Raw genomic sequence first — 26,467 nt, forward strand, 5'->3', positions numbered from 1 at the left:
ATTTATGGATCGTCAAGGGCCGGCGGCAGCCCCTCCGCCGCCCGTCCCCCGGGGCGGCCCCGGCAGCGCCTCGCCGGCCGAGCCCCCCGCGCTGTGGCTGCCTCCGCGTGTCGCCCGTCCGCTCTCCGCCCCCCCATTCCGGCTCCCCTTCGGCCGCCCCGCTCCCGCGACCCCGGCCTGAGGGGAGCGAACCATTCCGCCCGCGGGGGTGCCCCACGCCCCAGCCCCGCCGGGGGGCGGCCGCGCCCCTGCGTGGGGCGGCGCTGGCTGCCGAGCGGGGGGCGGCTCCCGGCGGCGGGGGCAGGCGGCGGCGGCGGGGCTGGGGCTGGCAGCGGCAGCGGCGCGGCGGGCAGCGGGATGCGCGGGGGGCAGCGGCGGCAGGAGGCGGCGGTGAGTGCGGGGCCGGGGGAGGCGCCGTCCCGCGGGCTGGGTGTAGCGCTCCCGGGCGGCGGCGGCGGCGGCTCCGCTCTCGGCAGCGGAGCCCGGAGGGGCTGCCCGCGGGGATGGGGAGAGGGAGAGGGACCCTCCCAGGCGCGCAGAGCCCGGGCTGACGCCGGCTCAGCCGCTCGCAGCTGTCCCCGGTTTGTGGCTACTTTTAGGGGAGTTTGTGCCAAGCGCCTCCGCGCCCTCCCGTTTCCGAGGGGTGGGGGCGGCGGGGTCCCCCCCTTGCCGCCCGGCTCGGCGGAGCCCTTGCAGCTGAGAGGGACGGGGCTCTCCCCGTGTCCCTGTCGGCGCCGGTCGCCTCTCCCTCTTTGTCCGGGTGTTGCCCCCCGGTGCTGGCGGCCGCTGCCGCGTCCCCGCCGGCGAACAAAGCCTCTGCCCCGGGGGGCGGCGGGGGCGCCCGTCCCCGGGCCGAGGAGGCACGGGAGGAACGGCGGGGCTGGGCTGGGCTGGGCTGGGCTGGGCTGGGCTGGGCTTCCCGTCGTTGGCAGCCTACCTGGTGGAGGGAAGGACGTAGGACAGGGCTCTTTGTCCGCGCTTCTTTGTTAGGCTGGTGGCTTTTGAAGGCTCCTGCGGCTGTGCGGAGGCTGCCGTGCCCAGCGGAGGTGGGTTTCTGCCAGGGCCGGGCGATGGATGCCGTCTCGGCATCGCTGGGGTTTAGCACCGGGAACCCGGCATCATGCCTGATCGGCTTGTGGCCATCAAGGGGTTTGGGCTCGGTCTGCCCTGGCAGACTGGGAGCTCCTAGGGCCCTCCCGTGTCGCCCTGTCAGCAGCCGGGGCCGGGGGCTGCTGCTGCCGTGACACCCGGAGCCGCAGGCTCGGTGGTGAATTCAGCGTGGGGATCAGAGCTTTTTTGGCAAGCCTGCCTGCTGCCCGCCAGCAAAAGGAGGAACGGGCTGGAAACGAACAGTCCCCGCTCCTTCTCCTCCTGCCCCGAAGCTGCCTGAGGAATTTCCCCATGTGCAGAAGTGTAAATAGACTGGCTGTGCTTACATAAAGGCTCAAGAGATGGGCTTTCTGCTCCTGCCACTGAGTGCTTGTGTGATCTTAAACACATGGCTTTTGTCACCAGTTCCTTTTCCCCCAAATGCTCATCTTGTCAACGTGTCATCTTGTCTGCGCGCCTCGACTCCGCACGTGCCCGAATCCTCCGTGTCTGCGTCTGCAGGGCAGCTGGGTGGACGTGTTGCCAGTCAGAACGCGGTGAATATTTCATCTTTGTGCTGCACAGGCCCTCTCTTTTGGGGGAAGAGGGAGACAAGAGAGGCAGGTTTGCACGTTCTTACATTTGGTGAACTTCTCAATTTTTCCTTTATGTTCTCGTAGATAGGGTCCCCAAGGATAAGGTATTAACATGGGAAAGGAAGAGAGATGGGAGGGGGTAAGGCATGGTAGTGCCAAACGGAATCGCAGAGGAGGAGGATGGGCTTGCTTCCCCACAGCAGAAGGAAGCAATGTAGGAGAGAAAGGAGATGAAGTAATCAGAAGGTGGAAGAGTGCCTACTGTTGCTGTCAAGGGAAGGGCTAGGCTGAACCGAGACGGTAACGGAGATACTCTTAGGGCAGTCAAATAGTAACACCATGTCATTTCCAGAGCCAATAGTACCATTTTTGTTCATTTTATTTCCTTTTCCACACCAGAAATTTATTTCCCTTCCATTTTGACAAATGCTAAATTGACTCTTCTGCGTGTCCGTGTTTTTACTGAGGGAGTGGAAATCTTTGGCAGTAACCAGGACAGGAAGAGTAGTCATTTTTTCCATTTTTTCCATATCAGTTACTGTCTATGCTTATCAGCTACAATTAGCAACCAGCTTCTCAAAAGTATGCAAAGACACCAGTTGACCATTGTTGGGAAGGAACAAAGTCCATCATGAACAATTTGGAGTATTTTGGTTTTAGATAGGAAGCAGAGGATGGGTGAGGTAAAGATTGCAGGTCTACCTTGAGGCTGGAGTTGGGTCAGAAGGAATAAAGGGGTTTGGATGGGAAGATCTTGTCTGCCTTTTCCACTTGAAGGTCCAGAGAAAAGCTGAAATAATTGAAGTGGGTGGGGGGAAGTGCTTGTGCTTTTTTATGAAGGAATTAATGCTGTGTTCTCTGCACGTGGAGTGTATTCTCTCCATTTTCATTTGTTAAAACAAACAGTTAATTCTGATGTGTAGTAACTGCCGGTGTAGCAAACAGTGCTTCCCATTGAATTAACTAAACAGCTATAAGATGATGCTGTGTTTCGGGTGTTCAGGACAGATGCTGTTCATTTAGGTTTTGTTTTAGACTGGTGGGGCACATCCAAGATGCTACAGAAATCCAAGGGGAGTTTTCCCCTGTAGAAGATCCTCCAAGGACTGCAATATAGGAATGAACTCCATAAATGTGACCAGGCTTGTTTTTTCTTCCTCAAATCTCATGCAGGTGGGATCAGTTTTTAAGTGAACCATTTTATTTAACTTCCTTAATTATATTAAATGGTGTAACTACAGGTATATACCTTTATTCCTCGCTCGAGGGAGCGCAGTCCTGGGACTCGCTGGTAAATGCTGCCCTGTATTTGTGCAGGCAGGCCCATGGCTTGGTAGCACAACAGCCACGGTGGATGCCGCTTGAGCTGTCGCTGTCACAATGTGGTTTGCCAAGCAAGTGTGATGAGAAGCATTTCCTCTGGGGGCATGCTTGCTGCCCTGAGAGTGCTGGAAAATGAAGAAGCATTAAAGAGCTAGAGGGGACGTTTGGAAATATGGGGCAAGCATCTCGGGGAGGAGACAAATTGAGGAGAAAGGGACAAATGAAATGATAGAGGCAGAAACTGTCAGAATAAGTGGGCACTGCAGGGCACTGATTAACGAAAGGAAGTGACAGGCACAAAGTGGCAGTGAAAGAAATCAGCACAGAGGAAAGCAGATCGTGGGCAAAGGTTGCCTGAGAGAGTGGGAAATGCAACGGACAGGAAAAAATGGTAGGGACATCCAAGAAGGAAAAAAAAAAAAAAAGGGAGTAGGTGATGTTTGAAGCTCTTCTGGTTAGTTTTCCCAGCTGCTTAGATTTTCTGGGACTTACCTACCTGCTGTGTATGGCAGGTTCTCATTGAATTTGTTAGGGGCATCCTAGAGGCACGTTTGTCGTGTCAGGTAGGATGGGAAAGGAGAAATGTTTCTTTAGAGTCTTTCTGCTCTTGTATGGTGAGAATTTCTACTCCTGTAGAGTATGAATTTGGATTCATAATTGTTATTCACTCAACCCCCTTCCTGAAAGAAGATGAAGAAAATCTGTATTTCCTGGGCTTCAGCAGTGAGAATTATATTGGTCTAGAGTATTTATGTACATCTATTACTATACCAGCTGTGTAGTTTATTTGTGTTTTGTTAGCCTGCACAGTGAGATACAAGCAATCACAGTCCACCAGCCACCAGCAGAGCTTTCTATTTACCATGTCTGTGAATTTTTTAAGTCTCCATTTGCAAATCTTCTAAGCACACTCGAATTCTCAATAGGAAGGGAGTGAATGAAATAGCATCAGAATAATACCAGGGAGCTCGTCATTACTGGCATGAAATGAATCAGTCATTGGATAACTGACTTCTAAGCTGGTCTACCAGAAGGGTACCAATATAGAAAAGAGGAGTATGACTTGCAGTTGGCTTGTCCTCTGCCAGCCCTGTTTTTCTGCGTGAAGAAAGGAGTTCATTGTTTTAACCGAAATCTCTTCTAATACATTTCTACCTGTTGGTGGCTTTTGTTTGGGCAGAAAAGAATTAACTCTCCTTCTCACCTCAACTTATCTCGGTGAACTAGTCCAGATGAAACAGTGGTTTGTGTGGCTGCAACATAACGAGGAGGCAGCAATGTCTACTAAAATAATGCGGTTTGAGTAGGTGGTGTAATCTCTTGTCCTACCAAACACATAGGAATGAGATTAGATTCATTGAAATGTGTACTTTAACACTTTAAATTTCAGGTACAAGTAGTTATTATGGCACAAAAGTTATAAATCTTCAACAATTTCACTTTTTATTTTTATTTGGTCACACTCAGCAGTTGGTGTCTCTTATATCAATGGTTTAAATCTCAATTCGTAGTCATCAAACTATAGTATTTACATGATAATGAATGTTTTCACTTTTGATGTGCATTTAAAATTGTCAGTTGTCATGACCTGATTAAAATGATTACGTGGTTTCCATCTACTGGAAAGAGCAATTGATTTGACAATGCCTACAACATCAATCCTTATCAGGTAGGAGAGAATCAAGCTTATACAGTGGGACAGAACAATTAAAACCGTCGTATTTGGGTGCAATTTTTGGAGTAGTTGGGGTAGTTATTCCAGTAAAATAGATGTGGTTTATGAGGAAAATAAAGTTATTTAGGGTGTTTTCTGTTGTTGTTGCATTGTCCTTTTTCTGCTCCCTCTCCAATATCCGACCTGACAATTTCTCAGAGGAAGAGATAAGCCGTAAGAGCGACTTCCTCTGCCGCTCCCTTTTCCACATCGGAAACCTGCAGGATTACGAGGGAGTGACTTAGTCAAATCTGATTCACAGATATTTGATTTTTAATTTATTTAGTGTTGGTGAAGGTGCCAAGCTGTGAGCTTTGGGAACTAAAACACCCTACGCCTGTAACCAGACCTTGTGCTCACTTGCAGCGCGGGGACCAATGTATTGCGGGACCTATATCGTGAAAAGCCAGGGACGGAGCAGACTTCAGGGCTGTGCCGGCAGGAAATTAGCTGTAGCTTAGGGTCTAGTATATTGTGTTGTGGGGGAGGAGGAAATGAGGAAGGACATTTAAGGCGACCTTTAGATAACAGCCTTGCGGAGTTGCCTGTTTTTTTGGCAGAAATGGCTCTGCTCTCTCTTAAGGATGTGTCCATTCACTAGTTTATGGGTACAGAATCTCCACCAAATTGTGCAGGTGCCTTTCTGTGAATGTATTGTTTCAGTTTGACAGTAGGCTTTAAGGGGTTGGGGAGAGATGGATTTACACTTAAGTGTTTTTGGAGGTAAACTATAGATCCTGGTGAGTTTTACTTTCCCATCGGTTGGACCCTATCAAGACTTTTGTTTGTAAATAAGCAAAGTAAGTCAGGGGAAAAAAAAAAACAGGCTTGATTTAATCAGGAACAAGTGCATTGTCCTCAGATTGTGCAGGAAAAAGGTAAATCAACTTGGTAATGGAGCAGTCCGTTTATGCACGTAGGTGTGCTATACCGTGGGAAAGTTAAATTTCCAGGCACCGAAGCCATCAGCACTCATTCACCAAACTTTGTTCAGGGTGTAAAAATTTAAGAGGCTTTCTTGTTTCCAAAACAGTGTGTGTTTTACTGGAACAGTTGAAACAGACCCTAATAATTTGAAAACCTTGTTTCAGAACAAATAAAACTCTAGTGATGTTGTGCGGACTGTGGCGATGGTGGGTTTTTGTCCTCGCTCTCCATCACGTGGGGTTTCATCTGTTTTCCATGGGCGGCTGTACACTGCTGTAGAAGTTTCTGAAGGAGAAGCATCAGAGACAGGAGAGGGGACAGGAGCTGCCGGGAACCACTGGTAGTGTTTTGCGAGAAACTGAAAATGAAGAAACAATGAAGAGCAGAAAAGCCTTAAAGGGGAGATGGCCAAATTTGAGAGCTTTGTTTAAAATTGCCTATTTTCAGTCAGAGGAGCACTTTAGCAATGCCTGAGGTATTGCAACCCACTGGGTTGCTAACGTAAGAGCAAAGTGGGTGCCGCAGCAGACTCTGCTAAAGGGAGGTGGCTATCAGCCCAGGCAGAAGTAAAGGAAGGGGTGAGAAACCGTGCTGAGGAAACATTGCCTGAAATCTATGGACTGAATGCTGGGTAGAGCTGTTACCTGCGGCTTGGTTGAGCTGCAGCTCCAGGCTCCTATGCCAAGGGAAAGGAGTTTTTACTGTAAAGCCACCCTGTGTTATAATCTCTTAAAATTGGAATCTTTTGTTTGACTCGCTGCCTGTTTGAGTCGTGAATCACTGTTTCTTCTGGTCGTTAGTGAAACAAAACTTAATTTGGCCTGGGCACTGTAGAGATGAAACATGATTGGTAATGCTGTATACATTCACTTCAGATGACTTTATAAATCCCAGATGAAATCATTTTGCTTTGTTCCAGCCAAGGCAGAGTGCGGCATGTGCTCTGTAACGAGAGTCAGCCTTGCTCATTGTTGGATGAGGCCCTGCATAACCCTTATCTGAAAGAATATGATTTCATGAGAGCAGATAAACTGAACTGTGAGCTGTTCATTTGCTTAGCTCATTAATTTATTAATTGTTTCTTGTTTATGCTCACAGTGGAGAGTTTTAGAAAGTTCTTCCCCCCCCGCAATCCAATTATTGCTAGTTGACGACTTCTCTAATCTCACGTCCTCTAAGAAGAGAGATGTGTAATGAGTTCTCAAACTTGAACTGAAACCATATAAATATTTAACCTTAAAAAAGACATTTTTCCTTTCAGCTATTAGCAAACCCAGGTATTCACCAAACTGAATCGAAGATTGAATTTTCAATTACATAGAAACCCTTCCCTCTCAGCTGTTCCCTCCTTAACATTTGTCACATTGATTAAGTGGTAGCCATCATCTTATGAGATAGAAGGGATGGGTTTTTTGGTGATCTTAGCAATGATTTTAACCATAAAGCAGCAATGTTAGAGACACAGGGAATCCAATTATACCTTTTTCTTTCTTTTAAAGCAACCCTTTCTTCTGTCTTTTAATTCCAAGTTGTCCATATTTTAGTTTTCTGTTTGATGATGTAATTATACTTTTGTTACAAAACAGTGTGAAATGTTGAGAGTCACTAGTTTTCTGTGTCGAGTTGAACATGTCCTGAAAAGATAAATTTTTGGTTCTTTTCTGGGGCGCTCTGGGCTTGAAGTGCAGTATTTTTAATAGAGATTACACAAGCGATATGCCAAGATGGCAACGAAGCAGCAGTTTTAACAGGATTTCTGTCCTAGTCCTTCACATTTTGTAGGCAGGCAAAAGGCAGAGAGTCGGTTCGACGTGGGGAGAACCGGTCTTCGCTCCTACCGGGGTCAGGTGGCTGGAAGGAATTAGGGAAGGAGTCTTTCCATGGGGTGGAAGACCCAGTGGGGTGAAAAGGATGGTAAATGCTTCATGTCAACAACAAAACCTGTTGAGCATGAAACCTGGATTGAAAAGCTATCTGCTGTCCAGGCTGTTACCCACTCTCTGCTCTGGAGAACTTCGGTCCTGTGGTGCTGGAGAGGGCAGACATGGCGGGTGAGTTCCCCCCAGGAGGTTGGGTGCTCTGAGGGTCTCCTTCCTCACCCTGGCTCAAAGGAGAGCAGCGCCATTTTGGGGGAATGGTAGATTGCGTGCTCTTGGGGGAGGCCATCAGGGTGAAGCCCACTTCTCGCTGTGAGGCAGGGAGAGGTGCCCGATGGGGTGGAAACTCTCCTCGGGAGTGAGAAATGACCTCTGCAGAGAAAGAAAAAGCACTGCGGAGCGAGACCAGCGTGGGGGTATTCCTGGGGGAGCAGAGGCCTGGCCTCCGTGGGGAGCACCGCGGGGGGAGCAGGTGAGGGAGAAGCCAGAGGTCGTGGCAAAGGAGCCTCCCTCTGCGGGGATTAGCAGCCGGCTCCCTTCTCCCAGGGCTGTCCACCCAGGAGAATAATGTGAAAAAGCATGGCACGAAACGTCTGTGCAATGGAGGCCTGAAAACATTGTGGCTATGAGAATTGCGGTTAATTAAATAGGTGGCTTGTCTCTAGACAGCCCCAGACATCTGTCTCCATTCTTCACTTGTTTTTCTGCCGCGTTTCTATTTGCTTGTCCAGAGTTAAAGCTCAGAGGACCTACAGATGTTCACCATTAATTTTGTCACTTGATGCCATTTTTTTTAAAGCTTTTTTGTTGACCTTTTAAAAAAAGATATGTGTATAAAAAAAATAAACAAATCTTTTAATAGAGCAACTCACTAGAGATCTTCTGTTTGAATTTAGATTTAATTTTAGTCTTTAGTGGCTGGGATTTAATTTTGGCATTCTTTTAAGCCAAGTGTCTCTTGTAGCCGTATCAATCTTTTTCTATTTTTTTTTTTAATAAACTTTAAAGAATATCTTTGCATTCCTGGTCTGGCTTCTTTGGAACCTCAGAAATCATTGCATGCCAAAACATTTTCTGTGTTTTGGATCGCATACCTGTTTTTGCATAGGTTTCTTCGTGATTGCAGGATGCTGGTGTTGCGTGGGCTGAGATTGGGCTATGGGCTTTCAAAAATAAAATCTTCAGCAGAAAATTCCAACCTTGTTAATGATTTCTTAAGGAAGCCACAGGATCGCAGACAAAACTCAGGAGCTGTGACTAGTAACTGCCTGCACAGAGTCAGGATCATAGATAATAGCTGATTATCAAATCAAACTATGTGCACTTTTAAACTGACGAAACAACAGCAGACAGTTTTTTTCACAGTCTCCACATTAAACACAGAGTACCCTTTGCAAATATATTTTAACATATTTCTTTTTGAGTTGTCTCTAGAAATTTTACCATAAGAAAAGCCAATTTTGGTGTATATTATACACTTGAAAAATGTTCTTAGAATACGCTTCTTAACACAATTTTTTTTTTTTTTGTTACTTTATTTGCAGGTCAAAATTTATTTGGTTCACTCAAATTAGCGTTTTAATCATCCTGTAGAAGATGAATATGATGCCAAACAGAAGTAACCTCTCCTCCTTTCAGAATGTTGGATCAGGTAATCAATTAATATAAATGAAGGTTTTTTTGTACGTGTACTGAGATCTTTCAGAATTTGTTATTGATTTTGGTCCTCTAATTCTCCTGACACATGGATAAGATCAGCGCTCTGTTCTTATTCCATGTCTAACTCCATTTACCAGCCAAAATAAGGCCACAGATGGATAAGCTGCAGACAGCCAACCCTCCCCCATCAGTTTAATGCCTGGCAGGAATAGATATCAGTGACCCCCAGCTAAACAACTCGGGAAAGGAAGAAAAGGAATGAGCAGGAAAAAAAGAAAATAAAAAAAAATGGAAGAATTTCCTTCTGTATAGCTCCAGGCAGCAAATACTTTGCTAAACAGAGGAGCCTTGTGCTATGCGCTGAAGGTTACCAAGCGAAAGTGGGTGCTGACCTGGATGCAGGGTGGGTTCGGGGCACGCCATGTGCTGGAGCTCCCGGCCTCGGTCCCTACAGTTGCATGCGAGGGCAGCATCAGCCAGGATGTGTAACGCATCCTGTCATGTTCATAAAGTCTCATCCCAAACGTTACCCTAAAAATAAACAAAACAAACAAGATCTGGTTTGTGGGAAGCAGCTATGGTTCAGCTAAACATGTGCTGTCATTCAGTTGGGATTTAACCGTATGATTGCGGGCACTGTGGTGCTGGAACCAAAAACGCAGAAGAACTGGAATAAGGTATAGTAGAGAAAAGTTGAATCCGAGTGGCTACATGAAGGTATCATGACCTTTTCTTACTGTACTTGTTCGGATTTCAAGTACAATGAACCCTTCATTGCTGTGGTGAACAGGCCTGAAAGTTTCCATGAGCTAACTTGTTTTTTGGCAAAAGCATCCAGTCTTTGTAGGATTAAATGCGCCCTACTGGTGTTGCAAGGGAGTAATAAACAATCATTAATGTCCCATTAATGTGTCTGCTAAGCTATTTATATAGGAGCCAGTGGAATTTATGCAAAAACATTTGAACTTCAGCTGTGTTCAAGTGATGATTTACACAGTACAATTTTGGTATGAGATTAGCTTTCAATTTTGAGAGAGCTTTGGAAGAGGGAAGGAGACAGAGAGACGAGGATGGAAATTAGGTTCTGTTCCACAATGGAAGGCTTAAGTATACAAGGCATATACATTGTGTTTTATATCTGTGCTCTTAAATAACTTTTACATCTTGTTGTTCTTCCTTATAACACCACTAATACGATGAATGCTTGGTCTTTTCCAGATGATTTTGTCTTGTCCCAACAAGTTCTGTTGAACATGGATCACGTTCCTCCTTCTGTTCATTTGAACTTCATCATTGCTGTTGATCAAAAGTTGTGAAAATAGCTTAAAAATGTCAAGTAAAATGTCAAATTATAAGAAACTGCAGTTTCACTGCTCACAGCAGTGATGGTCTGATGGAGAGCTCTGTGAACTTACTGGTTCAAAGGCAACTTAGATAGTTGTGTCATCATAACAAATGTGTTAAAATTACAGCGAATAAAATCACAGTCAGCATAAAAATATTAAACTCTGTGTAGCAGTAAACCTGAGGCTTGGTTTTGAAGCTGCAAGTTAATGTTTTTGGCCACTACCAGAGTTTGTAATGAACACATGCTTAGCCAGGTCCAGTATGCTCAAGAAGGTGTTTGATTTCTTTTTTTCTCCTTGTTGTTCCCTTCCCCCTTGGCCCACACTGACTCCTTTTATCTTCTGCCTATTCAATTACCTTATTAATGAGGGTTACCTTTGTTCTTAAACTTATGGGTTTGTTCCTTAAGAATTGAGGAGAATGTGTTGTTACACACTTCGACTTACTGCAGTTTGTGTAGAGGAAGCCTGTGCAACAGGGGTCTATTGAATGATGCCCTGGACAGTAATGAATTCCAGGGTTTTTTGCCTTGTTAGCAAGGAAGGTCTCAGAAACGAGGACCCACTCAAAGAATGCGTTGCCACCTTCCATCGGATATCTGAACCTAGTGAGCCTCAATGAAACTGGTTCATAGCAGCTGTGGTGGGGGGTGGGAATCCAAGTTTTGTCTCTAGGTTCATGTAATTTTCTGAAGTGGTACTTGGAAGAGGATTAAAGTATTGCCTCCAAGGGTTTTAAAGGCACTTTACACATTTGGATGTTAGGTTTTCCTGCTGAGTGACAAGCTGAGATTAGGTTTCTCAGAAGGTGGCTGAAGTCACAGGTGAAATGTGACTGAGCCAAGAGTAAATCCCAGATTTGACCCTTATTTTCAGAAGCAACGCTCGCTGGCACTGCAGGAACTGACACTGAAGAGTGCTTTATTAGTTCGAAGCGCAGCCTAACACATCCAAAATGTATGTTAATGGTGCCATTTCTACATCAGTTGAGGTCTAAGTGCAAGCCTCCTGGGGGTCCTATTTATCTCCAGCAGTGACTGATGCTGGCAGGAGCTGAATTTCTTTCTTTGCTTTGGGTAAAGTAGGGCTCAGAACTGTGGGCTGGAGCTTGACACATCGCTGAACAATAACATCTGCCACAGCAAAGGCTTTTTTGGTCAGTGTCCCCTTCCAGAACATAAATTATCATTCTCAACAAACATTAGGACCTGGAATCTTAAACCCTGTCAGTGTTTTTAATGGTCATATGATTTTGTTGTTGTTTTGAATGAAGTCATGGAGCCTAGCATCATACTTCCTTAAGGTTATCTTTTAACTAAAGTGCTCTTTGCAGATGTAGTTACAGCTTTGTATTATTTCACCGAGCTGAAACACCTTGAAAAATGGGCCTTGGTTTTGTACTTTTCCATGAAGCTTTGCATGACAGTCTACAGAGTAAGCAGAGTGAGCTTTGAATTGAGCTTATTTCGTATATTGAGGCTCGGGTGCACTAGCTGCACAGGTTAAAAGAAGAGGTGGTCCAGAGTAGTATCTTATGTTCTGTGTCCTGAGCCCTGGGAGACCTGTGTTCAGTTATTTACTCTACTGTCTGCTTTGCATATTCTCCCTGCACCTCAGCTCCTCATCTGTAAAACACCAGAACAGTAATGCTTCCTTACTTCATGGACATCTTGGGAGGCTTAGAGTTATAAAGGCTGAGCCACAGACTCCTGCAATGGATAGGACACCAAAGAAAGAGTCTAGCCTCTTTCTAACTGTGTTGCTGATTCGTAGTATGAATTTGGTTATGTCCCTCTACCCCTTCTTTTTCAGTCTCCACCTTTTGCAAAAACAGAGATGGGAAAGTTGTGCATCCCCTCCTTTCCTTAATGATCTGAGACACGTTTATTACAAGCACAGTAATTATTACAAAAAATGTTCTTTTCAAGTTAATGTGCAGACATGCACATGTGAGAGGCTACTTACTTGCTAAAAACTTTTTTTTCTTGTTTTCTCTTCCTTACAGATTCCAGCAAGATTATGGCAGAGTATAGCCACACACAAAACCAGATGGAATTACAAAATACTAGTTTGGGAAAGGGTTCTGTGGCAAATTCCCTTGAAAATGGTCTCCAGGATATTATGGAAAACCTCAACCCAAAGAAATATTCATCAAGTCTCAAATTTAAAACCAACGGGGACTATGCTGGCTCGTATTTAACCCTTTCACAACCTATGCCAGTTAAACCTAATCCTTCCTCCAGTGTTAAAAATACACACTGTATTACCAAAATTCAAGGAGGGAAGCAGTTCCCCTGTGAAAGTCCATATCTTCCGGATAAAAGCATCTCTGTAAAGCATTTGGGTTCTGTATCGGGCACGTCTCCATCCCTCAGTGGGTACAGTTTAGGAAGGACAGACTTTGATATTCATGCCAGCAGAGAAAATGAAAAATCCCTTGGACACATGGATAAGTTTCACTACTCAAAGTACAGTCAGAAAAACAAATCGTACGACAACGTCTACTTCCCGGGAATGCTGGAGACGAAGAAGATTTCGGGCTCTCTTCTGACCATGTGGAATGGAAGCTCAGGGAACGAGCTGATGCTTTCACCTGCTAGCAATTCAGGGGCAGCCAGCATGCCTTCTAGCCCTAAGCAAGGCAGGAGGATGAATATTGAAGACAGCCTGGCCATTCACATAAAACCAGTTAAGCACAAGGATGTGATGATGGAGGCTCTGGGTTCACGGCCTAGGAAATACTCTGGTGGATCTCTAAGTCATATGGGAATGTACAGTCGTTCCCTACCCAGACTTTATAAATCAACAGAAAGCCAGCTGGTGCCATTAAGTTTGCCCCCCAGAAGCTCTCTGGGTAATACTAAAAGGAAAAAACTTGGAGAAAAAGATCTACCTCAGAATGCTTTAGATGCTGATAATTACCTGAATTTTTCTTCTTGCAGCTCAGGGGTTTCACCACATGCAAACTCTGGGAATAATCCCTACGTCAATTCAACTCTCAGTGTTCCTGCAAGCCCTCGAATTGCTAAAAAAATGCTTTTAGCACCTTCTTTCCCATATCTTTCCGATGATTTCGATAGACTTGGACTCTCAGGAACAAGTCCCAGTAGTTCTTTCTCCCCACTGGATTTTGACAGGTCGTTCTCTGTCCGAAGAAACCTTTCCACCAGTTCCGTGGAACTTGATGACCCAGATTTGGAAAGTTACAGGCAGACGCCAAACTCACTGCAAACGTCCATGCGAGAGCGGAAGAACAGCATTAGCTCCATTTCGGGAAGAGAAGACCTCATGGACTATCACAGGAGGCAGAGGGAGGAGCGGCTTCGGGAGCAGGAGATGGAACGGCTGGTAATTTTTTCTCTTCCTCTTAGTTTTTCGTGGCAGTTAGCATTTGCAAAATGTCCATCCCAGATCTAGCCATCAGGAGGGTACAGCAAAGCATAAGCTGCCGTGTTTTGAAATTCAAATGTTGCCTGCTTCAGATGCCTTGTTTACTATCGCAGTCCATGAAGCTAATGCTTAAATAGCGTGCTGCTGTAACAGCTCGGATAGACAGTACCATTCAGCCATCTTAAAAAAATGTTGGAACCCATGTAAATTGCATTCAGTCATCCTGCGGGCTCTGTTAAAATGTCTACGTACATAAAACCCACAAATTGCACTGCAGGGATCCAGGAAAAATGAGACTCTGCTATAAGCTGCTCAGCCATGTGTGCTGCAGAGTCAGGTATACATTGGTGTGGGTTCAACATCCATCATCAGAGCTTTCTCTGCTTGGTTGTGCTTATTCCTTCTGAGTATTTTCATTAAAATGTACGCCTCCTTGCTTCTCCCCCTCTCAAAATGGAGAGTAGCAGAAGGGGACAGAGTTTCTCTCTGTCTCTAGTCAACGTAAAGCAGTGCGTGCTGCTTCAGCTCGGGATTAAACTTGGTAGTAAAATGTAATTTATGTATTACTGAAATAATTTTTGGGTAGGAAAGAAGAAGGTTTTCAGAACACACAAAGGTGGTTGAAACAGTTTCTTATTGAAACTGTCTCTGAAAGGATGGTTAGTATTTCTTTGAAAAGAGTTTTCTCAGTTGCTACAAGTCTCTGACCCTATTAACATGCATTCATATTGTACGGATTTTATCATCCACATAGAAACTGAGGTCGTTAGATGGGCCAGTTTGGATTACTGAGTCTTAGATTTGAGACATTAACTTTACATTTGTGTGCTTGAATTCAAATCTCTATGGATTTGAGCATAATGGGGGTAGGATACTCTTAAACCGGTCTGGTTTGCATACAGACGGCGAGCCCGCAGGGGAGTTCGCTTCCTGGGCAGGCTGGGGTGAAAAGCCGTGGGGAGGCGGGATGCGGGAGCAGTGCGATGCGGGAGCAGGGGCTGTCCATCAGGGACCACAAGCAATGGCCCAGCACCTGTGCAGGGCCACCGCTCCCATTTTGAGCCGCACCTGTGAGCAGGTTCAGCTGAAGGACTGTAACCCGTTCAGATGCCTCCCTCCCATCTCACCTATGTCGTTGACGCAAGTTGGTGAGGAACCTGTTACGCGGGCGGGAGCCTGCCTTTTCATCTCTAATCCGCTCAGCACTGTAGTCTACAAGATACACGCTGCTGGTTTGCAAGATGTGAATCTTTGCCTGCTTAGAGCCAGGGCTGTAGAGTCAGGTCAGTTAGTTAGGCACGGGTTAGTTAGGCGCGGGTGTGAGGGGACAGCAGGCACTGCCCCTCTCCCCCTCGGTGAGCGGCAGGGCGTGCGTGCCCCTGCCCTGCCTGCCCCCTTTTGCCCCCCGAAACCGCCGCCAGGTCCCCTTGAAGCTGTGGCTTCTCGGGAGCAGGGGCCGGGCTCCGTGGGGTGAGGAGGGCCAGCCGTAAGTGGAAACGACTGGGCAGCTTAGGAAAGGTTGTTACGCATGTGCACGCAGAAGTGGGAAGCACCAGCAGAAATGCTGGTGGGTTGTTTCTCTTCTTGCTGCCTTCTCCCTACCGTTCCTTTCAGAAATCTCTGCCCTTTCTCCCTAGTCCTGGTGTTTTGTGTGTGCAAAGTGGTGTTTGCTTCTTATCAGAGGGTTTTCCAGACAGTCATGCTGTAAAACCTGAGATAATCAGTCATAAAAGACAACGTAGTAGAGCGTATTTGTAGTTCAAAGAGAACAGTTTTGTTTGTTTGTTTTTTTTTTTTTTTTTTGTGGCAAGGGATTGTTTCAGTATTCAGTAATGCTGAAAATTGTTCTGGTCTTGTATTTGGATGTAATGACTACATCCCCCCCTGCCCCTCATTTCTTTTGTTGCTGGACAGCACTTCCTTCAAGTCCTGATTCTTTAAAAAGAGAATTTGCCTACTGTTTTTCCAAGCATCTTAAAGTTTTTGAAAAAAGATGGTGTTTTGTGTGTTACATATAATTTGAATGTGAAGGAACTTCCTCCTGCTTGAGTTCATCTTCTGTTCAGGATCCTGCTCAATATTTTTTTTCCCTTGTTGGAGCTACCTGGTAGAAGAGTTCAATATCAGGAGAGTGCCTCCTTCCAATGGTTTGAGAGTCTGAAAAATGCCATAAATAGGTTTTTAGATCTCTGAGAAAAAGGAATATATTTTAAAAAAAAAAAAAATCTGCACATCGGGTCTTTGTACATTAGGGCCTGTCCTGTTTTGTTTTTGTTTTATTTTTGTCCTTCTGTGTGGATCTAGTCATGGTTCTATCCAAACAGGGTCTTTATATATCCCGCCTGAGCTTCCAAAGAGCAGTTTTGTCTGTACCGTGAGGTGGACTAAGGTCCATCCAGGTCTGCTCAGGTCTCTCTTTTTTGGGGGGTGGGGGAAGGTGTGAATAAAAAACCCCAAGTAAACAAGCACCCATGGATAGCAAACTGTGTGCTTTGGGTTTTCAGTGCTGAGTGAAAGTTGAGATTGAGTAGCTGGTAGGTGAATGGCAGGGGAAGTGTAGTCCATCTATGCACGAGTGTCAGACTCTTCCATACTGTGGTTTTGAAGCAAGGTAGGCAGAAGAAAACTGTAGGACTACTCAGAGGACTTCATCAGAAACATAAGTCTCCTTTTTAGAGGATTAGACTGCGCTATGGCCCAGATACAAAGTGGAGAGCATCTCTCTCTGCACCAGCACTGCCCCTGTAGCTATCCTGCTAGCACAGAGTGGCTTTGGGGTGTTGTGTTTGATAGCTGCTATTCACTTCTGGATTTTGTTTTTAGTAAAATCTATGCACACATTGTAATCTGACCTAGTAGTCTGCCCTTGGTCTCTTCTATTTACTTTCACTTTTTTCTTTTCTGTACAAATTATTCTGAGTTTTACTTGTGCTTAGTTTGCTTTTTAAGTGACAGAGGCTCCTCTGGAAGTTTGCATTTTGAGGTGCTGCTACGGACTGCATATGAAACTGAATGATCTGCTGTCATTGCCCAAAGAAATAAACAGAGAATTAAAATAAAAAAGGTACAAATAGTGAAAATACGCATTGCAGGGGTTTTTTTTTTTTGGAATGATTTAAATGTCTGAGTTTTAATTTGTTCCCGCACACCCAACAGAAAAGACATGTATGTGCTTGTGTAGGATTTGGTGTTTCTCCCTCTCTCTCTCTCCTGATGTGCCTTTCATGGCTGGGTTCACCCAAACTAGCTGATTACTGGTGCCACTTCTGTTTTGCCAGCCTGTTCCTCTGTGACTTGAGGAGAGGGAGGAACCAGGGCTCCCGCTGCCGCCATCCCTGGGGACCGGTGGACTCTTCCATCGGGGTCCCTGGGGACCGGTGGGCTGTGGGAGCAGGGGGGACAGCACGAGGCTGCTCCTGCAGCTTGCACAGGCGCGGGCTGGTGGGTCACAACCTGCTTCTCCTTCCTCTCCAGCCCAGCTGACCAGACATTGCATCTTGGCGCAGGGATGTCTATACAAGCTTTACCCAAGCAGAAGTCAGAGTTAGCTGTTGCTGAAGCTAGCCTAGGAGTCTTATAAACAAGGAAAAAATTTATCACTGTCATCTAAGAATATCCAATGAGATTCAGTTAGCTACTGAATTTTGTAATTTTTTTTTAAGAGGAAATCTCACTCTTTTTTTCCTATCTGAGATAAAAGCCCAACTGTGGTAGCTGCTGGAACTGAAAGGCAGTCTTTCTCTTCAGTCCGTGGGGAGGTTGGGCGTGGAACAGGACAGGCTGTTAACATAGATATATATTAAGGCCATTGGTTTTGTTTGATACCCGCTGATTTGAATAGCACTGAACTTGATTTTTCTACTGCTGGTTTTTAGGCAGTACAATGTATTTCCTCTAGATGGTGGTAGGTACTTAAAAATTACATGTGCAGTATCTGCGTGATACCTTCCTTAGTCCAGCTGTCTGTATGGGTCTGTAAACATATGCTTGAAGTTTTACTAGATGCAGGAATTGTGCTGGGAGAGATTTGAGCTTGTATGACCGATGCCCAAACAAGCAATAATAAAATTCAAGGAGCTTATTCCATAGTCCACTTTTTCACAGTCAGACGAGCACTGAATTTCATTAAGTTTATTCAGCAAGTGGGAAATAATGCAGAATATCTCTGCCTGGTTTGCATTGATGCATTACAATTTAGTAAGATGTGCTCTTGTGAGGGGAAAATGAAATGAAATTAAAATATTTTGGAATTTTCAAGGTGGTACTGCTTTAAAATTATGGTTAATAGAGCATATGTAAATCTCCCATACAGCTGGGAAAAACCTCGTATACATGTTTTATAGATTTATATTGGCACTGTGTCTTTTTATAGACCCTTTAAACATAAAATACCCAAGCTGTATGTAAAAGTCTAAGTGACTTACCTCTTATAGGAACCTCAGCCAAGCAGACAAAGGTTAGATCAAGGTAATTTTTCCCACCACTAGTATTTGACAGTCTCTGTAGTGTTACAGAATAGCTACTTAACATCAACTTAGTTTAGTAAATAAACAAGTGCCATATAATAGGATAAAAAACCACTGTAGAATATAACTAATACTGACGACTCAGTAAATTTTCAGGAACATTCAGTTTTAATTATGTTCCAAAATACTTCTGTGGGATCTTTAATAATCCAAAGTGCGGATGCCATATACTTAATTTTTGCAGCTATATGTTTTATGCAGATGAACAGTATGGGCCAGGAAGAAATTAATTTCAGGAGACCTGTTCTCATTTACAGAACTTAAGTGCTGCACTGGAGCTCCAGTCTTCGGGCTCCTGCCCTCAGCGTGATTTGAAAAGGAGCATCTGCATAGGTACTCTAGGGGCAAAAGGGCACTGGTCTGAACAGTGCTGTTATTTTGGAAGCCAATGGCATGTCCTCAGGAGCCGAATACGTGCCTGCAGATACAGGAGCTAAATCTGCAGAAAGTTGTCTGCTCGTTTCTTCCCTGGAGGTGGGCTCTACTCCATGCCACTGATCTCTTCTGCTTTTGCCGGTCCAGTTCTTCTGTGGCTGTACTGGGAAGGTAAGGGCGAGGCATGCCAGCCTGGTCCCTGCACCCGCTGCTCTGAGCTGAGGTGGTCTCTCTGCAGCGCTGCCTCTGCTGTGAAGGGCTGCCTGCACATCGCCGGTGAGAGACGGACATGACATACGGGTGCTTTTGCTCAGTTCTGTGCTGCTAGTGGTAACCTCAGAGCCAAAAGACTAACTATAGCAAAATAAGGAATGAAAATTAGAAAATAAATGAGGCTGGAGTGAGAAACTGGTGCAAACTGGAGGGAAGGGGAAGAACAGTTGGTGAGGTGTTCTCAGACCCAGTTACAGTCTAACTTTGAAATAAGCTTCTCGGTATCTGACAGGGGTGAAATCACCAGTTGCTTAGAAATGGAGGAAGGAAAGAGAAACCTTTCTCCTGCCTCTTGTCCGTGGGATACTGAATGTATTTGTAAGAAAGAAAGTTTGGGGAGTTTCTGCTGCTCCCTTCCCCGATCTCTCTGTCTCTTTCCCCCCCATCCTTTTTGACTAGCTGCTGCTCCAAGCTTTTGCTGTGAAGCTGGTTGTTTGCCTGCCTGTGAGTTTTTTAAAGAGCAACAATGGAAAAGTGCTGTTCTTTGGTAGCTGAGAAGAGCAACAGCCTCTTCTTCAGGCAAAGGGAGCCCTGGCTGCATGGACTAGCCATAGTTCTCGTTAGCATTGGTGACAAAGGATAGACTGCACATGTATTTTTCATGAAATCTGGGGTTATCCATTTGCTAATGGCACTTATCTAAAAACCTTCCTGCTTGCCACAGCTGGTTAACCAAGTCTTGCCTTGATATCTAGATATAGTATCAGCTCTATGCATTTGTAAAATTCATATACGTGACATGCAGCAGATGAACAAATCTAGGAATCAGTGACATTGTTGCTGTTAAAAAAGTGGGAGGTATTTATCTCTGCTATTTTGGAATATTTTTCTTTACAGTGTGCCAGGGATGTCTCTTAATGTCATTGTTAATCAATAACAGAGGAGGGTTATTATCCCCTTATCCCACCCGTCTCCTTCAGCACCTCGATTTGCAGCCATCCATAGGTGGTGTGTAGCTTTGTCAAAGCCAGGAGTGGTGAAACTGCTCAGGCAGAAAATGCACAAGACCTGCCTACCTCTTTTTGTAGCAGGTAAGAGATCCACTGAAAATGCATGGAGATGTTTTAGTCTGTTAGAAAGGACATTTTATGGGGAAATACACTGAAAGGCTTACAAGGCTTGATTCAACACCCCTCCCTCCTGCCAGAGCCAATTTTAAACCAATTTCCTTCTTTTGACATACCTTTTTTTTCCCCTCTGCTGTGTTCAGTGTCACAAATAACTTGTGTGGTATTTCTTGCAGAATTATTGACTGGATTTTCCATGTGCTACTGCTTTTGCACTTTTCATTGGAGGGGTGCTTTCCTAGCTCGCTGCTTGACTCAGAAGTTTATGCTGGAAACAGTTAAATGCAGGTGTGCTGGAGCTGGAATGAGTTGGCTGAGATGAAATGATGAGAATAGAGCGTATAAAATAACCACAGAGCTTCCTGTCCGTAAGCCTCTTGGCACATGTCAAAATAGAAGTGAGAGATATCGGTATTTCTGTAATGTGTCTGAAAGTTCATCACGAATTTTTTGAAGACTGGCAGAGGTTTTCCTGCAATTTTTAAGCTTTCCTGAGCATCTGAGACTTGGGGGGAAAAAAAAATCCCCCCCTTTTCTTTTTTTTTTTTTGACTGCTCAGCAAAGGGCAGGTTTGCAGTGAGAGCCCCTTACCTGAGTGCTTAGGCTAGGATGAGCAGCAGCTGCGCTTTGAAATTCGCCATTTCCTATTATTATTGAAGGGATGGAGGCTTGGCACGGGGTAACCTGATCTACCCTGCTGTTGCCGGGAGGGATGAGACTTCATGTCCTGATGCCATGTTTCCCATCTATAACCATTACGATGACTGTATGGAAGGGCCAGGCCTGGTGCCGTCACAACAGGGAGAGCTGCATAATTACCGGCGATCCCAGCCAGCACTTGCACAGTGCTTTAGGAATTGGGTTGCGTGGCCAAAAGACTTAGTAAGAGGGAGGATAGCGGCGTTGGAGGGGTAAGGGAAGAGGCTTAGGGTCTGGCAGTGGTTGCCTGGAGGGAACAAGGCTTTGGGGAGTTATAATTATGTCGATCATTTGGGGTTGAAGGATGTCTGCAGAATCTGCTGGACCCATTTCATGGAAAATACAAGCTAGCAATTACTGCCCCGCAGCTGCCCAGGGCTCCGTTATTTCAGCGGCTCATCTCTGCCGGTGCCGTTACAGGAGGCTTCAGAGGAAACCTGCAGCAGGAACCTGGGAATAAGCTACCTGAAGGCAAAATTTCTGTCTCGCGGCGCTCTCTCGGTTGGGTAGTGCTTGGAAATGGATGGGTTCAGATGGGTTCTCCAGCTCAGAAATGCAGCTCTTAACTGCGGGTGATACGGGGTGATGTGAACATGTAGTGCATACAACCGGGTAATCTCTTGGTATCTCTGTAAAAAGCCCGGTGCTTGTAAACTGGTGTTAAATTTTCATAAAACTCCAGTGGCTTGCTGCAGGGAAAGGGCAGGCAATGCATTGCCTCAACTGCTTTGCTCGATCCTTGTTATCACTTGCTGTTGGGCGTCGGGAGTGTTAGGACTGTCAGAAATAGCTGCTTTGCAAGTCCTGTTTGCAAATGTAATGCCAGGTAGAGCGTGGAGAGCGAATATGTCTGCAGTGGTTCTGGGGAGGGAGGCTGAGGATTTTGGGGTTTTGGCTTTCTTTTTAAATACTACTAAAAATCAGGATTTCCTAGAAATCAGAAATGAGATCATTAGTGCGGGTATTAATGCCAAGCATGGAAGTCTCACAATGGTCTTTTTTCCAGCAGAATTTTCAATAGGCTTATGGTAAGCAATTTTTAATTTACATTACTTCATTAGCAAAAGAAACGTGAAATTACATAAAAGCATTACCTCTTAAAAATTAAAAGGTAAAAAAAAATTTCATCTGAAATAGAAGTTACAGAAACCTATGCACACAGTAAAACAAAACAAATACAGCTTTCTGATACTTTTTGTTAAGTATCAGGGATCTAGAAATCCTTTGGGAATTAAATGTTTATAGCAACTTGAAGCATGTCAGGTCAAACTGGAACAGCTATTCAGATTCTGAAGTTTGAAATGTTAGTATGAATCCTTAGGGAATTTGAGTTAACTGGCAAATGAAGATTTCCCCCACTTCTGTGCATTTGACATCTGTTGTATTTTAGATGTTATGCCTCGTTTTTTTGTTAATGCTCCTAAAACTGTATGTTTCAAAACGTGGACTAATTCTCTCCCAAAAAAGGGAATCAAAGTTAACAAAACAGAAAATCCAAAAAAGTCAGGAATGAGTGAGTTCATGGAAAATCTGTGCGATATTTTGCAGCTTGGTTAGGAGTATAGCGTAAGTGTGTAGTGGAACAATTAGTGATTTATACAGTGAGCTCACTGCACATGCGTACATACAAATGGGGTGTGGTTACAACAACCTGAATAAGCAATATTAGCATTAAAATATTCGACATTGGAAAGATAAATGTTAGGACATCTTATTTAAGTAGCTATTCATTTCTGTGAAATGTACTTTTAAGTTCTTCTTCCACGTTAAGTTTGATTCTTCATCTTGCACTGTAATTTATTTATGTATATCTGTTTATTATCTCTAAGTGCTAAAGACATACATGGAACTGGAGGACTTTAATCCTTCACTCTAAAAAACACAAACAAACTAACAAAACCAAAAAAACCCACCAAAAAACCCACCAGCAAACTTGTTTGAACTTCAACTTTACTTGAGCTCACATGTGACGCTTAATGCCATTATCTTTTTTTTAAACTAGGAACGACAGCGGCTGGAGACAATCCTCAGTCTGTGTGCAGAATACTCCAAATCTGACAGCGACCCCGCCGCAGCTACAACAGTTGCTGATGTTCAAAAAATTAACAAAGAACTCGAAAAACTTCAGCTCTCCGACGAGGATTCGGTGTTCGAAGACTCCCAGATGAATCTGGAAACGAGGTTCAGAAGCCACTTGAAGTCATCTGCCAGCGATTCGGATTTCTCAGAGCTGAGCAACCACAGCCGCGGCACTGCTGCTTTCCTCCCCTCTCGAGGGCTGAGAGCTGACGAGCACTTCAACGAAAGCGCGAAGCCTCCACCTTTCGCTGCTCCTGGCTTCCTGAAGGATGCCACCGAATCGTCCTACCTAAGCATCACACCAAAGGTAACGCTGAAAGAGTACAATCCAAGTTCGACTGCTCGAAATCCTCCTCTAGGAGTTGTCTGTCCTGGCAGGGGCCACAGTTAGGATGGCTTAAGTGTGAGAATTAATCTCAGAGCTCATACAACTTAGCAGCCAGCAGATGATTATTTAATTTTCTGTGGAAGCTATTGGTACTGGAAGTTTTTTTTTCAGAGGGATGTACAGTTCAGGAGGAGTTTTAAGATGTTCTGAGGGAGAAGAATTTGCTTGAACTTAATAGCTTACTAGCTTCTTAAATAAGGAAGGTTTCAGAAACCCTGCTTAGCGCTGTGCTGGGATGTAGGAGGGAAGGGAAGCTCTGCCATCTTCTCCCAGCCTGAGGCTCCTGTCTGCTGTAAGAGGAGGATGTTTTCTTATGGGCAAACCAGAACAGTCGCATGGGAGGTGAAGAGGAGTTGCCTGAGCTGAATTTACTGTCCTGTCTCCTTTCCCAGGGTTGGGCCTGAGCCACTTCTCAAATCAGCTGTTGCCTCTCCTGGGGCGTGCGGCAGCAGCCAGCCTCCTGCCACTCTAACCCAACTCCTGCGTTTAATAAGCTGCAGCTCCTTTCCTCTGTATTTCACACTGCTGTTTCGTTACTGAAGGGAAATTGTCCTTTAGGAATGCTGTTAACTTGTTTTTTAACCATTTCCTTCAGCTAGGGCAGCAGCAGCAGCAGCAGCCTCCTCCAAGGGGCAGGGGCCTTTTGTTGTCTTGGGTCAGTGCCTAGGCACTGGTGTGCCAGACCAGCAGTGCAACAAATCCTGGTGACAGGCAGTGTGTTAAGTAACTATATTCAAGAGTTAGAATCAGGAGTATAGTAAGACCAAGCAAAGCCATAAAAGCAGGTTTCTGTTTAACAAATTCACACCTTCAAACTACTTTGTCTCTCTCCTTTTTACTGCTATTTACACACAGTATAAGCTTCAGCACGTTTATATGTCTAACATGAATTGTATTTTGTCTAACATGAATTGTATTTAACCTCTGCTTAACTTATGTATGTCTTCATAGTCAACAGAAGCATGTACATGTAAAAGAAGAGAGAGGCATGACAGATAAACATTTTATCTTATAAAGGACTATCTCTCTGAAAATCTGTCTGCTGAGTCTTTCAGTGTGAAATTACGTTGAACTCAAATGTGCTATTATGGCTTTACTAGGTCTTACCAGGTCTTTCTGTGTTGAAAAGGTAGTAAGACATTTCATTTACAAGTTACTGTGGTCTTGCATTTCTTTCCCATTTGTTGCTTTCTTCGTGCAAGTCAGAGATCCTGTTTTAAGTCCTTATTAGGAAGTTGAAATCGAAGATGTTATGTCAGCATTATCCAAACAGGATACCGGACAAAAAGAGGCTTTCCTGCTAGGATTACTAATGCTAATCAAGGAATACCATTCATTCGTTCATTGTAAAGGGTGTTCTGCTAAGCCCTGAGAAAAGCAATAACAAGCAACTGTGTTAATGAAACACAGCTCATTGTTTTAAAATATCGAGATCAGATTTGTCCAGAATAAAATGCCTGCTCTCAGAATAGCCTTTCAGTAGCTGAGCTGAGCCTCTTTTGAGCAAGGCTGCGTGGTCCAGTGGTTAACGCGAAGCCCTGCGCGCAGCCCGCTTCTAATTCTCCTTGGGGACAATGAGCGAGCGGCCTTACCACAGTAATTGGATCGCAAGCCCCTGGGGTCGGATGAACATGAAGAATACATTTGAAACTCAATACTCTCTGATCTAGCCTTTGCTGGTATAAGATCACAGGTATTTTCTTAATAATGTCGTTTAGTTCTTGGCACAGTTATCTAGTAAGTAAATGGCAATGAAAAGAGCAACATTAAGGGTACTACTTCCTCAGTGCTAACTGGGGAGACAGAACCAACTTTTGTCCTTATTTTACAGAAGCTGCCCATCTTAATGGCTCATTACAAAATGTCCTATCCTACCTCCTGGCTTTTATTATATGAACAGCTGAAATTTACATAAAAAGCACCTTCATCTATTTGTGTTATTTTTATAAGGGAAAAATTGGAATTTTACAACCTAAATAACACAGCATGTAAAGTATTCTCAAAGGTTAGGTTTTAATAATTCCTGTATTTACTGTTAAGTATAGTATTTACTTCCAATGCCTGGAAGTAAAGTATCATGTTTGTTTCTCTTGTACACCTTCTAAATATAGAAATAGCAATATAGTAGATAAGAAATATGTAGCAGGTTCAAAACCAGCAGTACCATACTTGTCTAAAATGAACACAATATGAAGGGGGGAAGGAAAGACAGTGTTTAACTCTCTTTCTAATGAACCTCTTGTAACGTGCAACTGCAGATACCAGAGTGCACAAGTGATGAGCAAAGAGGGCAGGAGCTTGGTCAACTGGAGGAGGAGCGCATAGTAATACTAAATAACTTGGAAGAACTTGAGCAGAAGATCAAAGATCTAAATGACCAGATGGATGAATCCTCGAGAGAGGTATGAAATATGTTTTGGTTTTAAATGTCTTGCTCATTAGGTATGTCTACCCCTAGCATAAGTCTGATGGGTTCAGCAAGTACATAGGGAACTCACGGATGTATGTAGCCTTCATATTCCGTGCTTTTTCACCAGGATTAGGCACAAAATCACGGACCTGGCAGTCTCCTACTATGAAGGTTATTTTTCCCCAGCTGGGAGATGGATGGGATGCTCGGATTAGCCTTTCCCAGCTGTAACCGTTATACTCCTAAGTGGAATTAGAACAATCTTGCTCATTTAATGGCCGCTCAATTGATCTACATACCTTGTGTCACTTGGGAGTTTTATGGTGGTATCTCCTGTGAGGGTTTAAAAAGAGAGGAAGTGAGACAACTTCCTTTCAAACCTCCTTGGCTTGACGGTGGCAAGGGTATGTTGGCACCCTCTTGACTTCTGGAATCTCACAGTTGCAGACTAAGCTGGCCAGGCATTTGGGTTGTGCTTGCTCCAATTATCAGCAACAGGAAAGAAACAGCTGTTCCAGAAGGGTTTCCTACCGAGCCTGGGCACAGAGAGTCGGTACAGTATCATAACAGGAGGAACCATAGAGAAGAAATAGAAAAGAAGAAGTTTTGGAAAAAGAATCTCCAAACTAAAGTTGGTTTGGACTGTATTTTGCATTTTGCAGTATTTTATGTTTCAGTTTTACTTTTTCTCAGATTTGTGATCTCTTTTTAACTTACTTTTGTGGCAAT

General features: G+C 44.6%; 1 protein-coding gene across 6 annotated transcripts in view; it reads left to right on the forward strand.

Annotated features, from left to right (window-relative positions):
- The first annotated feature begins 291 nt into the window (after positions 1 to 291).
- PHLDB2 (pleckstrin homology like domain family B member 2) overlaps positions 292 to 26,467 on the forward strand; it is a 70,373-nt gene continuing 44,197 nt past the window's right edge. For 5 of the 6 annotated variants that reach the window (XM_087757227.1, XM_087757231.1, XM_087757233.1 and 2 more), the window contains exons 1-5: positions 292 to 390; positions 9,071 to 9,177; positions 12,537 to 13,879; positions 22,864 to 23,247; positions 25,587 to 25,730. In XM_087757227.1, the coding sequence (XP_087613353.1) occupies positions 9,123 to 9,177; positions 12,537 to 13,879; positions 22,864 to 23,247; positions 25,587 to 25,730 (1,926 nt within the window). In that variant the 5' untranslated portion in view covers positions 292 to 390; positions 9,071 to 9,122. Of the gene's footprint in view, positions 391 to 1,515; positions 1,647 to 9,070; positions 9,178 to 12,536; positions 13,880 to 22,863; positions 23,248 to 25,586; positions 25,731 to 26,467 lie in introns of those variants that run through there. The other variant, XM_087757229.1, reaches the window with a different exon arrangement.

Source organism: Nipponia nippon, unplaced genomic scaffold (genome assembly GCF_047370975.1).
Source record: "Nipponia nippon isolate SJK-2023a ecotype South Korea unplaced genomic scaffold, ASM4737097v1 scaffold_2, whole genome shotgun sequence".
NCBI classification, from domain to species: Eukaryota; Metazoa; Chordata; class Aves; order Pelecaniformes; family Threskiornithidae; genus Nipponia; species Nipponia nippon.